General features: G+C 47.0%; 1 protein-coding gene across 50 annotated transcripts in view; it reads left to right on the forward strand.

The window, feature by feature from the left end:
• The window catches only part of DMBT1 (deleted in malignant brain tumors 1), a 110204-nt gene that overhangs the window by 89028 nt on the left and 5601 nt on the right, over positions 1-15575 (forward strand). For 38 of the 50 annotated variants that reach the window (XM_049103226.1, XM_049103244.1, XM_049103225.1 and 35 more), the window contains 11 exons: positions 2346-2669; positions 3095-3124; positions 3730-3762; positions 7320-7473; positions 7730-7932; positions 8373-8693; positions 9354-9374; positions 10397-10426; positions 10682-10835; positions 12242-12450; positions 13270-13454. In XM_049103226.1, coding sequence (XP_048959183.1) covers positions 2346-2669; positions 3095-3124; positions 3730-3762; positions 7320-7473; positions 7730-7932; positions 8373-8693; positions 9354-9374; positions 10397-10426; positions 10682-10835; positions 12242-12450; positions 13270-13454 — 1664 coding nt within the window. The remainder of the gene's footprint in view (positions 1-2345; positions 2670-3094; positions 3125-3729; positions 3763-7319; positions 7474-7729; positions 7933-8372; positions 8694-9353; positions 9375-10396; positions 10427-10681; positions 10836-12241; positions 12451-13269; positions 13455-15575) is intronic. The other 12 variants (XM_049103231.1, XM_049103232.1, XM_049103259.1 and 9 more) reach the window with 3 other exon arrangements.

Raw genomic sequence — 15575 nt, forward strand, 5'->3', positions numbered from 1 at the left:
TACGCACCTATGACCCCCAACAAGTTAGCCGGACCCCAGTTGCTGAGGCTGACCTCCTGCATCAGGGCCCAACTACCTTGTAAAGAGTGAGAGCATTGAACATGGGAGGTGGAAGTGGGGTCTCTGCAGACTAACTGCCCAGATTCACTCTTGCTCTTCCCACATAGAATGAATGCAGTGGCTCTGTTGGCCTGTCCTTGGCCTGGTAGGGGCATTCCACCTGTTGGAATGTCAGCTGTCAGACCCAGCAGAAAGCAGGTGTGGGCACTGGGACCTAGGGTGGGGATCCCTAGTCCTGATTGGTTCATGGCAGGCCTTGGCTCTGTCTACCTGAAGGCACATGGAAGCATGAACTCAGTTGGGATAGTCTGAGTTTCTTCAGCCTTTGATCTGGTAGGGAGACCTGTGTGCTGTGTGTCCTATTCATGTTTCCTTTTCACAGTTGCTCAGCCCCAGTCCACATGCCCCTTAGCCAGGTGTGTGAGTGCTCGGCACCCTATTTGGAATGGCCTGTTGCTTCTGTCCCATCCGCCCTTATTCTCACCAGTGTGGGTGAACCACTGCTCTTTGTATAACCAATGGGCTCTGTTTGTGCCCTCCATCACTGGGGTCTCCACCAGGCTGTTCTTAACTAGATAGGTGACTCATGAGTCCCATATTTCCATCAGTCCTTGAGTTTTCCTCTAGTCCTTTCAAAGGGTCCCATGAGATGGTTGCCTATAAGTCAGAGAACTGACCAAGTATACAGTAAATTTCACCTGAGACGCAATCCATGCTGACAAGTTGAGTGAGAGGATGGTTGCTGGTGCCCACTGACCTCCTATGGAAGGGTCATCAGAGCAGGCTGGATCCTATCCCCTGCTCAGGGCTTACAACAGCCTCAGACTCATCAGGGTCATGTGTATATGCAGAGTGTCAGGGACAGAGCTCAGGGGATGGGAGTGGAATAAGTGATGGCCATGTTCCGGGTACTAGGATATTTGATCGGTTTCAGGTGGGCCCACCACACCCCAGATTCTTTTTTTTTCATATATATTTTATTTATTTGTTCATGAGAGACAGAGAGAGAGGCAGAGACACAGGCAGAGGGAGAGGGAGAAGCCAGCTCCACGTAGGGAGCCTGATGTGGGACTTGATCCCGGGTCTCCAGGATCATACCCTGGGCTAAAGGCAGATGTTTAACTGCTGAGCCACCCAGGTATCCCACACACCCCAGATTCTTTCTGTCCAAGCTTCAGAGTGTGGGAGACCCCTCAGATATACATGTCTCGAGTAGGGAGGTGGCACAGTTTCTTGAGGGAAAGGAGAATCTTCCTGGCTTAGAGATGGATGTGGGGGCACCAGGTTGTTCTCCTGAATGGCCTTCATCCCAAGTAAGTGGCTAAGCAAGAGGCTGGTGGAAGGAGTCAGGAAGCAGATGTGCACTTGTCACACTGCCCACCAGAAACACTTTTCAAAGACTGTTTCCCATTATGTGTGCTTGTCTTTTACCTTTGTTGCCTCTTCTGGGCACCTGGCGCCCCTCAACTGCATTTGTAAATGCCACAATAGATAAATATTCCCATCCATCCTCCCTGGCTTATTCTCTGCTTCAGGATGAAGTTTTGGTTTGGAAATGACAGGAGGAATCTCAGGGTGTACCTTCCTTATCCTTGTCCCATGGGTGTGTGTGCCCATGTGTGTGTGTTCCTATGTGTGTGTTTGTGTATGTGAAGGATGGGAGGTGGAGAGAGGGTTCTTTGAATACAAGATCCTAAATCTGATCACAGGGGGTGGCCACTTGGTTCCAGGGCGATCCTGGGCTGATGCTCAGTGAAGATCTTTTCCAAGATCTTCTCAGTGTGAATCCTGGAGGTGACTCAAGCATAGCTGGGACTTTGGTTGTACCCCCAGGCCTTGGGGTAGAGTCCCTGGAAGACAGTGGCAAAGTGCTGCTGCTGTTGCACCTTCCTTGCCAAGGTGTCCTTATGTCCTTGGACTTTGCTAGAACCAAGCCAGGACCCCACAGGAGCCACTAAGCTGCCCCGCTGAGTAGTGGCCTTGGCCTGCCCTCAGTAGCTATGGGGGTCCATCCTCAGTGTGTCCAAGGTGGGGTGAGTTTGTCTTCCTCCTGCCCTCTATGAATCATAAGGTGCTTCTCTGCATTGGAGCATCCTTAGGCCTGGGCTGATTAGGACATCTCTGGTCCGATCCCTGTGCTGACGATGAACCTCTGGGCACGTGCAAAAGGTGACCGCCTGCCCAGGGCCCACTAGCCAGGAGGAAGCCCCTGAGTCTGCCACATGCCTTTAGCCTATGACCTTAAGACATCCACAGACCGGAGGTCTCGTTCTTTGTCCTGCTAGGGAATGAAACAGGTTTGGCTCTGAGGCTGGTGAACGGAGGGGACCGGTGTCAGGGCCGCGTGGAGGTCCTGTACAGAGGCTCGTGGGGCACCGTGTGCGACGACAGCTGGGACACCAATGATGCCAACGTAGTCTGCAGGCAGCTGGGCTGTGGCTGGGCCACATCAGCTCCAGGAAATGCCCGCTTTGGTCAGGGCTCGGGCCCAATTGTGCTGGATGACTTGCGCTGCTCTGGGAATGAGTCCTACCTGTGGAACTGCCCCCACAATGGCTGGAACTTGCACAACTGCAGGCACTCAGAGGACGCAAGTGTCATTTGCTCAGGTGGGTCCTCATGATATTGGCCCTCTGGGTTTTTTTGTTATTTTTTCTAGAAAAACTCTTTTTCTTTCACTGTTTTCTCGTATTTCTGAGTGTTACTGAAGGGCAGGGGTTTCCCTCATAGCTTGAGAGGACCCTGCATCACCCATCATCCTGGTGTACCTCAGTTTTATGGGTGAACTACAGCACCTTCTTTAAAGTGCCTGTGGAGTATCAGTGTGTGAATGGGCATAAAGATTTTGAGAACAAATTCCACAGCACTGTTCCTTGGGGGTATTTACCAGCTCTGCTCCTCACAACCACTCCCAGAAAGTCTTTCTTGGTTCTAGCGGGGACAGTCCCTCAGAGTTTTTGTTTGTCTGGAGCCTGAGAGGCTTCTTCCTGCACAGCATTTACAGAAACTGATGATGTGTCTTCTTCCTTTGCAGCATCTACAGAAAGCCCTCCTACTACGACAGGTGAGTAGCTGTAGCCCAGCTCAGCATGAATCATGTCTGGAATCCGACTCTCACGTTTCTAGAATTGGAAGATAGGACGAGGCTCATCTCTTGGAGGACTCTGGTATTCACTACAGTGACCAGCAGCTGAGTCCCCAGGACCTTGGCTCCTACTTAGTTGAGATTACCGGCCCATCTGGGTCTCATGCACCTGCCTGCTGCCAGGATTTGCTCAAAGATTCTGCGGTGGAAGGGCTTTTGGTCCCCTCTGGTTATTTCAGAAGAAAGTAACTGTTCAGTCAAAATTGGGATCATTTGAGAAACATGCCCATATAAACTCCTAGTAGTGCTTGTGTGTTCCAGAATCCCTTCATGTTGAGAGAGCCATCTCCAAGTGTTCTCTACCCCATGGTGAAAACAGTCAGTGCCGAGTATGTTGGGAAGTACAAGCACCATACTCTAGCCCATCTGGGCCATCCACAGTGTAGGATGTAATTGTCCACCACCTGACAAGTCCTGACAGGTCCTCCAATGAGAGTTACCATTGACCTTTCCTTACCAAACTAATGAACATGGAATGAAAACTTTTCCACTAAAGTCCTAAAATTATTTCATTTTCTTTCTAGATTGGTGGCGCCCTTCATCTACAACCACTCATGGTAGGTATCACATTTTTCTACCCGAGGGAATGGAGTTCTTCTCCCCAGGCAGGCTGTCCATGCAGTAGATGCCTATAAATGCACAGCCCAGTTGAACAAGGGCATGTAACCTACCCAAACCTGCCCCCCCATACATTGCACCCAAGCTGCATGCACACACACAACCTGCCTCTACCTTCCAGACATGCAACCTTTTTATCCCCTTCCACCCGGTTAAGTTTTGTTTCAATAAGGAGTTCTACTTCCCCTTCTTCAAGGAAATAGAATAAGGTATTCTTCAAAGAATCGTTTAAAGGCTTTTGTCTCTTGGGGTATCTCAAAAGCTCTGAGAGAAGGAAGGGAGACAATAAATGGATCATTTCACAACTAATCAATCCTTTACAAGTAAATTTTCCATCCCAGAGTGGCTATTGCTCAATTGCTTTCCAAGACTCTTAAGAAATATGGCCAGTTGTGTATGTCATTGAATATTTTCTTCCCATCATTTTAATTGCCTGCCTTTGGTCTCATTACATAGCTCTGACCCCCCACAAGTTAGCTAGTCCCCAACTGCTGGACATTTACATGTTTATATTTCTTCATTATTATGAATGATCCTCTGATGCAGAATATCATTATAAGTCTTTGCATATCTTCCCAATTTTTCCTGTAGGAAAGTAATAAATTTACTGGACTAAAGTTAACATAGTGCCTGGTATATAGAACGTACTTAACAAATACTGACTCTTCTTATGTGAAATATTTTAAGGTCTTTGCTGTATTCTTTGCTGTACATATGGTCCAATGGCCTTCAAGCATGTTGTAAATTTTCAGAATGTTTGAAAAGAGAAACTGATCTCCCCCCTCAAATGGCTCACAGTAGTTAATATCTTTTACTGGATTTATGATGTAATTACAGGTGTAACAGGTCCTTCAGTGGGGAGGTTCAGTGTGTAAAGAGGGCATATTATCAGGGATTTTACTTGATCAAGGGATGAGGGCATTCTGTACAAGATGCTGCTTATGCTGAGGCACACAGAGGAAGCAGACTCATTTGCTGACATGTCTTCCAGCCAGAAGGAACACTTTGAAGGCCTGGGTGGGAAGGAGCTTGGCTATTGGCAGACCATTCAGAGTTTTGTGCACAGGTTAGGACTCTGACCTTATCTTAAGGACATTTGGATGTGTTGACAAGTTTTATGCTAAGGACTTACAACATCAGATGTCTATTTACAAAAGATCATCCATGACTTTTATGCCAAACTGTATACTTCCTGAGGGCAGAGACCATATCTGCCTTTTACCTTTTTGTATACCTATTACCTAGCTTTGTATCTGGCATAACATGTTTCTAGAAAGAATAAGTGAACACATGGATGAATGGGTGAACATTTAATCACAATTGGCATTTTGATACATGCATCAGCATGCACATATGCACAAATGACAGCACGCTTTATACCCTCCCTTATAACATCCTTTTTCACTTGAGTATAGGATACTTTTTTAGTGTCCCTAACATTAACCTTTTTATGGCATTGAAATTATTTTTATACCATAAAGTTTAATGGTCACACAGTTCTCCATTCTATGGCTATATCCTGATTTAATTAAACAATTACTAATCACAGAACAAAAGAATTAATTCTTTCTAAATCTGTTTTATATACTTAGGTAATCACATGCAGTAACATTTTAATTTTATTTTATAATTGCCCCTATTACATTTTTAGAAATCTATAATGCATATCTTCTGCTCTGAAACTTTAGCCTCATCTTTCATTACTTCCCAATGTAGAAATAGAATTTATAGGTAGGCATATATTAAAGGCCAAATTATCCTTATGAAACACTGTTTTTCCAAGGAAGGAGAGGAAATATTTGTAAATAATACATCTGATAAGAGACTTGCATCTAGAATACATAAGGAACTTTTACAAGTCAACAATAAAAAGTCTAATAGCCCAATGAAGGAATGAGCACAGGATCTGCACAGGTATTTCTCCAGGAAGATATACAAATGGTCAATGGCACATGTGAATATGTCTAACATCACTAGCCATCAGGGACATGCAAATCAAATCCACAAAGAGATACTACTTCACACTCAGTAGGTTTGTTAGAATAAAAACGTCGGGTAATGACAAGTGTTGGTGAGGAGGCAAAGAATTCAGAACCCTTACACTCTGCTGATGGGAATATAAAATGTACATCTGCTTTGAGAAACAGTCTGGTGGCTCCTCAAAAAAGTTAAACAGAGAATTACCCTATGACCAGGTGATTATACTCATAGGCATATACTTAGGGGAAAGGGAAGCACGTGTCCACACAGAAACTCACATATGACTGCTCAGAGATGGGCAGCTTTGTTCCCAATGGCCCCAAAGTGGAAACAACTGAATGTCCATCACAGTGCATGGATATACAAAATATGGTCCATGTATCCAGCAGAATATTACTTAGCAATAGAGGGAGGTGAAGTCCTGCTGCTTGTTCATATATGTTACAACAGTGATGAACTTTGAAAACAAGATGCTAAGTGAAAGAAGCCAGTCACAAAAGACCACATATTGTAAGATTGTACATATAAGAAATGTTCAGAATAGGCAAATTTGTAAAGACAAAGTACATTAGTGGTTGCCTTGGCCTGGGGGGGGCAAAGAAGAATGACTACTGTTGGGTCAGTGTTTCTCTCTGGAGTGACAAAAATACTCTTAAAATGACTGCGGTGATGGCTTTAGCACTCCGAATATACTAAAAACCATCAAATTGTACAGTGTGCAATAGCACACAAACAGACCTATGGATAAGAACCAAACTCAATTTATATCACCACCGAGTATCTAAATATTTTTAAATGGTCTATTAAACTGACCAACGAAAGTTTGAATGCTTAATATTATTTATCATTATGTGATAAATAATAAGAGCTAATACTGTTGGGTGCGTACGCTGTGCCAGGCACTGCTTTCGAGGTTCACGTGTCTTGTCTCATTTAATACACATGGGAATCTGATGAGGCAGATACTAGTTATTAGCCCTCTCATTTTTTCAAATGAAGAAACTGAGGCAGAGAGTTTCAGTAACTTGCTCAAGATCATGGAGCTGGTAAAGGCAGAGCCAAGATGCAAGCCCAGGCTTTCTGTGGCAGAAACCATCCTCTCGACCCCACTTTCCACTGCTTCTTGTCAGCTGGCGGGAGACCCTACAGAATAAATTACTTTGCAGAGAGCTCTCCGTGGGTCACCCCTCCTGCTTAGCTCAGCCACGATATCCCTGTCCTCCACTGGACAATGACAATAATCACTTTGTTGTTTCTTGGGATTTTTACTACAAGGGGACCCATGTTCCCTCTGAAGCTTGGGTCACCTCTTGGCAGAGAGCTGCTTTTCTAGGTAGATCCTCAGATCAAGGCCCCCAATGTGGGCAGCCGAGGACCAGGCCTGAGAGAGGAAAAACTGAGTCATGTTGTAAGATGGGAGGATGAAGCCTGAGGACTCTTACCCAGAAAACAATTGCTTGTTATAACACACCTGACACCTGCCATGTTGGGGTGTCGCTCTCTGTCTCCTCTATAGGACAGTCTACAGCTTGTGGTGGCTTCTTATTCAATGCCAGTGGGACCTTTTCAAGCCCATCCTACCCTGGATACTACCCCAACAACGCTGAGTGTGTCTGGGAAATAGAAGTGAACCCCGGCTACCGCATAAATCTGGGCTTCAACCGTCTGCAGTAAGTAAAACTCAGATCATCCGGTGAAGGATGGTCCTCCATGGATGCTTTTTCACTCTCAGGTGACATTACGTTGCTCTGATCCTACCATGAAGCATCAGGGCAACATAGGGAAGCCCTGTGATCTGATTGAGGAAGAGCACAAAGAAAATTTCAGACTCAATGACATCACTCATCAAAGCCCAAACTATCTGTAAAATATAGGAACAATAGAAATTTCAATGTCAATATGAGTCCACTTTTTTTTTCCTTACAGGCTGGAGATGCATAGTAACTGCGCTTTTGATTATGTTGAAATCTCTGATAGATCACTGAATAACAGTAACTTTCTGGGGAAAATTTGTAATGACACCAGGCAAACATTCACCTCTTCCTACAACCGAATGACTGTTCGATTTCGAAGTGATGCCAGTGTCCAAAACATCGGCTTTTCTGCTTGGTATAACTCCTTTCCTAGAGGTGCGTTTGAACTAAATCCAACAGAAGTGACCTTCGAGGCTCGGTGTGTTTAGGTGAACCGTGCTTTTGGGTGTGTCATGGTTCTTATGTAAATTCAAAGAATGGCTCCAGCCATGTGCTGCCCTTCCTCCTTATCTCACAGCCGACTCTGGTAAACCAAGGCTGAGAGCCGTGGGGAGTAGTGGACACACCCTGGCCTTGGATTTGCCACTTCCCAGGTGACCTGGTGACTGATCTTGCTGAGCTAGCATGTCCCCATCTGAAGGGTGAGGGGGGTCTTAGCTCTGTGGTGTCTTTAGCCCGTTCCAGCTGATCTTGGAGATGTTCGTCCCCTGATCAATCCCCTGGTGACTTTGGGGGTGAGAAAGGCCCACGGGGTATTTGGCCTTTGAGATCTGTTGTGGGAATGGTCATCAGTTCTTATTCCATTTGTCTTTCAGATGCCAGCTTGAGATTAGTCAATTCCAACGTCTCCTATAATGCATGTGCCGGGCGTGTGGAAATTTACCACGGTGGCAGGTGGGGGACGGTTTGTGATGATTTCTGGGACATTCAGGATGCCCAGGTGGTCTGCAGACAGCTGAGGTGTGGATATGCAGTATCAGCCCCGGGAAACGCCTATTTTGGGCAGGGCTCTGGCCCCATCACCCTGGACGGCGTAGCATGCTCAGGGACCGAATCTACCCTCTGGCAGTGCTGGAACCAAGGCTGGTTCTCCCATAATTGTGCACACAGTGAAGATGCTGCAGTCATTTGCTCAGGTACCACAAGGTGTCATTTGTGGAAGGCCCCTTTCTCCTCTGACCTACTACGGAGGGGATGCTAAGGGCTGGTGGCTGATGGTGTTTGTGGCTGAGTTCTGGGGGTGGAGGTGGACAGGAGCTTTATAGCTGTGCCCTTGGCCTTCCCCCTCTGGGAGACCATGCAGGGACCACTTTGTCTCAGGCCCTGGGGCCGTTTTGCTGGCCACACAGCTGGCATATGTGTATGTTCTCACCCTTACATTTGCTCTGCAACCTTTAGCTATGAGGTCATGTCTGTAAGCCAGTTTCCTCCTTTTCAAAGAGGAGATGGTCATGATGCACCTGCTGCCAATGGCGATTAGAAACCTAAGTGGCTCATGTGTGTAAAGCCTTAGAACAATTCAAGACAAGTGAGAAATGAGGACTAAGTGATGGTGTGACCTTGGCTGTGGCACTAATGGCATCACCCTCAAGCGATGATGAGGCGGGGGGAGAAGCTGGGGAGACCTTCCCAAGGCCTCCCCCTGGTAACACAGATCTCCATAGCAGTAACTCCACGAGTCATGGTGCACTCACTAAAAAGGTCAGACTGAGTCACACAGGTGTGTCCCTGCCACAATCTGGTCCCTCCTCCAGGTACACTTCAGTGACTGACCCTTTTCTCCTATCTCTTTTCAGGAATTGACCCAACAACGCCTGGTAAGAACCCGTGATTTCCACCCAGCCGCCTGGCTGGCCCTCTCTGCTGCTGGTGCCGGGCATGCTACCCACTCTCCCAGGAATCGCCCCTTATGCCTTCCCTGGCACTGGTGTCCCCTGCAGCTGGTGTCTCCACCCGAGGAGGGCTGGCCCTCTCCCTGGGCTCCTCTTTGACCATCAGTCACCTGGCCAGCCTAAGAGTCAGATCTCCGGTTGGTCCCTAAGAAGGGCCAGCCTCCCGTGTAGGTCTTGCCTGTCCCCTCGGACACCAGACTCTGGTCAGTGGGTGCTGCTTCCTCACTGAACTCCATGTAACCAGCCAAAGCTCCTGATTGCTCACCTGGAGCTGCTGCTCAACCTGCTCTAAGCATTTTCAGCCCACTCCTGGCTCCTCAGATCTTTCCCCTCGATCCCCACCTCAGCCTTGCCCCCCACCCCCATCTCCATTCTTCACATGGCAGCAGGGGGTGTCCTTAGGAAATCCCAAGTCAGTCCCAGCCTCCATGCTCTTGGACCCTTCATGTGACTCCTCAGGGCTGTCGGGGTGCAGATCCCCATAGCTGAGGACAGTCTCTAGGGCTCTCCATGATCCACTTCCTGCATCTGTTTGGTTTCCTCTCCCCTCCCTGCTCCATCCACAGTGATGTTCCCTAAGTGTGCTATTACTCTCAGGCCTGGTCCCTTTGCACAGGCTATTCCCTCTGCATGGAACCCCCCTCTCTACTTTTTTTGCTTGACTCCTGCTCTCCCCGCCCCGCAATTACCTGTCCCTTTTCTCTGCTCAGTCTGGGTCAGGAGCCAACACTCTGGGCTCCCACCATATCCGGGCTTACCCTGATCACAGCCCCATCCTGTTAGGCTGCAGTTTGCTCTTTCCCGTCCACCACTCCAGGCTGTGAGCTCTCTGAGGGCAAGGGTTGTGAACCCAGGGTTGGCACATTTCTGCACAGAGCAGGTGAGCACTGAACAACTGTGCCAACCATCCGAGGAAACTGACTGTTATCTTTTCTCTCTGTCAACAGCTCTTATTCAAGATGTCACAAGCCCAAACAGTAAGTTCTGGGCTCCCTACAAACCCTGCTTCCCTTCTTCTCAATGACAGTGCCACTGGGTGGGGCACCAGGGGAGAGGGTTGGGGGACAGTGACAAAAACGAGGAGACATCTTCCGTAAGTAGAGGCTCCCTGGACAGTCTGGGTCTATGCCACTTCCTGCTGAGTTTCTGTCTACGGGGTTGTTTAAAAATTTCCCTGAAGGGACCGTATAGTGGGCTCTGAGGGCCCTCCACATTTTTCCATTTCTTCCCAGTAGCAAATTCTTCCTGCGGAGGCTTCATGTCCCAGCCATCAGGGCACTTTTCCAGCCCATTCTATCCCGGGAACTATCCAAACAACGCCAGATGTGTGTGGGACATTGAAGTCCCAAACAACTACCACGTGACTGTTGTCTTCAAAGATGTCCAGTAAGTGTGTGGGTGCAAAGCAGAATAGGTGGGGCACCTCGCAGATAGTTTAGAACATGGTATCTAGCCCTTCAGGAGAGATGTTGGCCCAATTAACATGTTCTCTTACGGGTTCAATTTTTTTCACTGAGGACAGAGGCAGCCCGTGGAGGTGGGGCCAGGATGACAGCCCTGCTTCAAAGTCCCAGGTCTGTCATGGATTTGCTGTGTGACCACAGGAAATCACTTAAGTTTCCTGACCCTCAAAATAAGGGAATAAAATATCTCCTTTCCTCTCATTGCTGGGTACTGGAAAGATCATGAAAGAGAAATAGATGAACATACTTGGAAAATGTTATCCAATGGGGAGGATGACTGTTAGGAGTAATAGTAGCGCACAGAATCCTATTAACCACACCAGTTTTTTTTTTAACCCTTTTATCCTCACTGCCTCCTTTTTTGAGGAGGTGAGTTTTGGGGGGTCAAGCAAAGGTAGAGAAATCTCTGCTGCAGAGGCCGGTTTATCTGTTCCTCATTCCACGAAGAGTGGAATCACTGCTTTAAGCAGAGGAAATAGCATCAATTAATATACAAATAGCCACATTAATATACGATTGGTCCAGGACACCTGGGAGGCTCAGCAGTTGAGCATCTGCCTTTAGCTCAGGTCGTGATCCAGGGGTCCTGGGATCAAATCCCGCATCGGGCTTACAGCTCCTCTGTGTCTCTCATGAATAAATAAATAAATAATATTTTAAAATATCTATGATTTGTCCAAGGAGGGGGTGACCATACAGAGGTATGAGTATTTTCTGGTGTCACAGAAACGGGGTGCCATTATTTCTTCTGTAACAACCATTACTGAACACAATAGCCTTCTCTCATGCATTCTGGTTGCTGTGGCCTTGCACATCTCTGTCTTGGACATTCAGTTGCTATCTCTTTGCAAAAGATACAGTTTCATTTTAATCTCCTCATCATTACAATTCATTTTGGATTTCAGAGACTATACTTAAAGCTCATGCAATCCTATGGAGGAAGGTTGACCACCTAATCTTCAGAGAGGTTATTTGACTTGTCCGATATTTATTAGTTTGGTTATTTATTTCTATCACTGTGGATTCATGAATATTTATTTTATTCTGTGGGAAACCAGTTTCCTTTTGAAGAAAGTTGAAGGCAGGTTGTGATCCCTCCTTTCATGATTCAAAGGGGTGTCAGGAGAGGGGCTATAGATTGCATATGTGTGACCCCAAAAGTTAGGACGAAGATCCATGCGTGGAAGTCACAGGGAGGTGAATATCATTCTATTATTTTTCAACTATGAATTTTGTCACAAAGATGTGACACCCCCCCTCCCTGAGATCTGACCCCCTGCATCAAATCCTGGTTGAAAGCGAAGCCAAAACTGTATTCTGTCCCTGCAGGCTTGAAGGTGGTTGTAACTACGACTATATTGAAGTGTTCGATGGCCCATCCCATAGTTCCCCTCTGATTGCCCGTGTTTGTGATGGAGCCAAGAGCTCTCTCACTTCGTCATCGAACTTCATGTCCATTCGCTTCGTCAGTGATGGCAGCGTCACGAGGAAGGGCTTCCAGGCTAACTACTACTCCAGTCCTTCCGATGATAACACCAGTAAGTCCTCTCATGGGGGCTCGTTGTGGGCGACACCTCTGCTCAACCCTCCTGTGGTTGCAAAATAAGAAACTAGAGCAGCTTTGTCAGGTCACCAAGGCTTGATCTGGTGCTGAAAGGGGCCATGAGCAGTGGTCTTGGGACTCTGGCTGCCCAGAAATGAGGTCAAGGGTCAGAACTGGATGATGGGCAGTGTGGTGGTCTTACTGTGATCAGCACAGACTAAATATAAGACGTGAGGTCATACCTTCAGCATATGGTGGAATGTCAATATCAAAAATACAAGTGACCACCTGGCCACTGTGATTGTGTCTGGAGACTTAGCATATTTGGCTTCTATCTGAAGATAGACTAAGCCAGTCACTCAGCCACTTCCAGCTAGTGGTCACAATTTGAGCTGTTAAATGGGTTGATTTACAGATTGGCTTAGGGACTGGGTAAGGTGATGTCTGAGCTCTCTTTTGCAGTCAGGATTTTAAGCATTGACCCATTCCATAGCTAAAGACTTTATAATATCTCCACCATTCAACTGGAGCATTACTTTACGGATAAATGATAGGTTGGCAAAAACATTTTACTCATTTCACATCCTGCCTCCATTTCTCCATCAGGGGAATCCAAAGTCCCTGTGCCCTCAAAGGGGCCTTGTGAGAAGGACACTGACCTGAGCCATGTAGCATTTGAGGGGTTGTGGTGAGGCCTATTCTGATGTGGGCCATCTCTGTCCACCATCTTGGTCATTGCATCTTTATACGGGAGGAGTGCCTAGTGGGCTTGCTGGGGTGCTGACTGTCTGCATTGTTTGCCCTTGGCCACCAGAGCTGCTTTGTCTGCCAAACCATATGCAAGCCAGCGTGAGCAGGAGCTATCTCCGATCCCTGGGCTATCCTGACACTGAGGTTGTCATTCCCACCTTGAATGAAAGCTACCAGTGTCAGCCCCAAATAACGGCCAGCCAGGTGACATTCAAAATTCCGTACTCAGGCTGCGGCACCATCGAGCAGGTAAGTCTAGGACTTCCTACTCTTTCTCCTACTGAGACAGAGGATGTATGCTGTTTCTTGAATTCTGGGGAACCCAAAGATATGATGATGGTATATCCGGTGTAATTAGGGTGAAGATTTAAATCTGTTTAGTGGCATGATACAAGTTACAGCCACTTCCAAATGGAAGAATGAGGAAGGAAGGTCAGCAGGCTATTTTCCACTCCACTGTCAGGCACAGAGAGTGGATGGCAGGCTGCCACTCACATCAGCAATAACCATAGAAGCTCCAGGTTTTGTAGGGCCTGAAGCTTATATAGTTTGGAATTGGGGTTGGTGAGAGGGAAGGGTACCTCATGAAGCAGAAGAATGCAAACATATCTTACTTATAAATCTTACAAAAACATATGGCTGTGCCAGTACACTGCTAGGCCTTGAAAGAACCTGGGCACAGGGGAGGTCCTGAGGCTGAGGCTTTATTAGCTTCACAATAAACCAGCCTCTGCAGCTGAGCTATCACCATCTAGGGTGACCAGCTGTCTGGTTTGCCTGGGACTTTGCAGATGTTGGCATGAGAAAGTCCTGTGTTCCACAAAACACCTCAGTCCTGAGCAACCTGGATGGTTGCTCAGCCTCTCAGGGCCAGACACTAGGATTAGCTGGTGTCATACCCCTCGGTTGCCCATCAAGTGTTCTCTCATTGTTACCCTACTTTAAAAATAGGGAGGCTGGGCCTCGAAGGGTCAAGCAGGTTGGCCAAGGCCACTTGGCCAAAAAGTGGTAGGGCAAACACTGGACACTGAGAATCTCAAAAACCTTACACTTCGTGAAAGAAGCCAACCACACAAGAGTACCTCCTCTGTGATTCCATTTCTATAAAATCCAGGAATGGGGAATAAATGTCTGATGGAAAGCCGATCTGGTTGGAGGAGACTGCCTCCAAGCGTCAGGAAGGAGTGAAGTTCATGGAAATGTTCTGTACCTTCTTGTTATGGTTATTGTCAAACCTCATTGAGTTACATGCTTACAATGGTTGCATTTAATTCTATGTAGATTTATTTGAAATCATCTACTCTAAATTCTGAATTTGGGGATGACACCTAAAGAATCATTTCAAGATATTATCTGTAAGGGAACAGACATAGTGCGAATATTTTTATGAGGCTTGGGACTGCAGTAAATACGTAACATGAAATGCTCAAGTATGTTCAATGTGCATGACCCATAGGTTCAGAGGGCATCAATTTGTCATTCACCAAAGACTTACTGAGCATTTGCTATGAGCCATCACTAAGCTAGGTGCTAAGATGACACTGTTTGTTACCTGGCAAAGTCATTCCTGATCCTTTGACACATAAGACACAGTGGGAGAGTAAGGGGAGTCATTTAGCCAAGCAGATTGGCCTGTCAGCCATGGGTAGGTGCCTAAGCCTAACAGTCCACAGTTACCACTGTGGCCACCTGGCTCCTTTTTCTCAGATATCAGATCTCCTTCTGAAATGAACTGAATGGATAGGGAGACTTACGTTCAGAGAAGGGTACCTACCAGTCACAGCGTGCAGAAGTTCTAGGCAGCCCTGCTTTTATATTTAAGTGTGCTGTATTTCAGGCCTGCCATGAGTTTAGTCAGTGGGAGTCAGTACACCAAAGATGATTATCCCTCCTGGTTGGAGAAGTACAGCCCAGAGACTCTGACGTCTGAGCCACCCCATCGATGTTCCTTCGTCTCCATTAGAAGCCACCAAAGCAACGTGCCGATGCTGGTTCTTGTAAGGTGGTTCATGGTGGCCTGCACATGCTACACTCTCATTCTTCCATTAATTTAAATACCTGCCATCCTCTACTGGACTGAGTGCCTCAGGGCAGGGCTGTTGTTTTACTCATCCTGGAAGCTCCCAGTGGTGCTGGTATGGAGCCTAACCCCTGTGTAATCAGGTTATAAACTGCTAATCTGTATGCCAGCCACTGAAATAAATTCTAATGACTTTTGAAATTCTCAGGGCAACTTTCATCCCCATGTAATAATAAGGAAATGGAGGCTTACAGAAGGTAAGCCACTTGCCCGAGGCCACGTGGTCATGATCTGCTGATCCAGGATTCAAAGGTGGACTGGCATGATCCCCAGCCAGAGCCATCCACACA

The sequence above is a fragment of the Canis lupus genome, chromosome 28 (genome assembly GCF_003254725.2).
Source record: "Canis lupus dingo isolate Sandy chromosome 28, ASM325472v2, whole genome shotgun sequence".
NCBI lineage: Eukaryota > Metazoa > Chordata > Mammalia > Carnivora > Canidae > Canis > Canis lupus.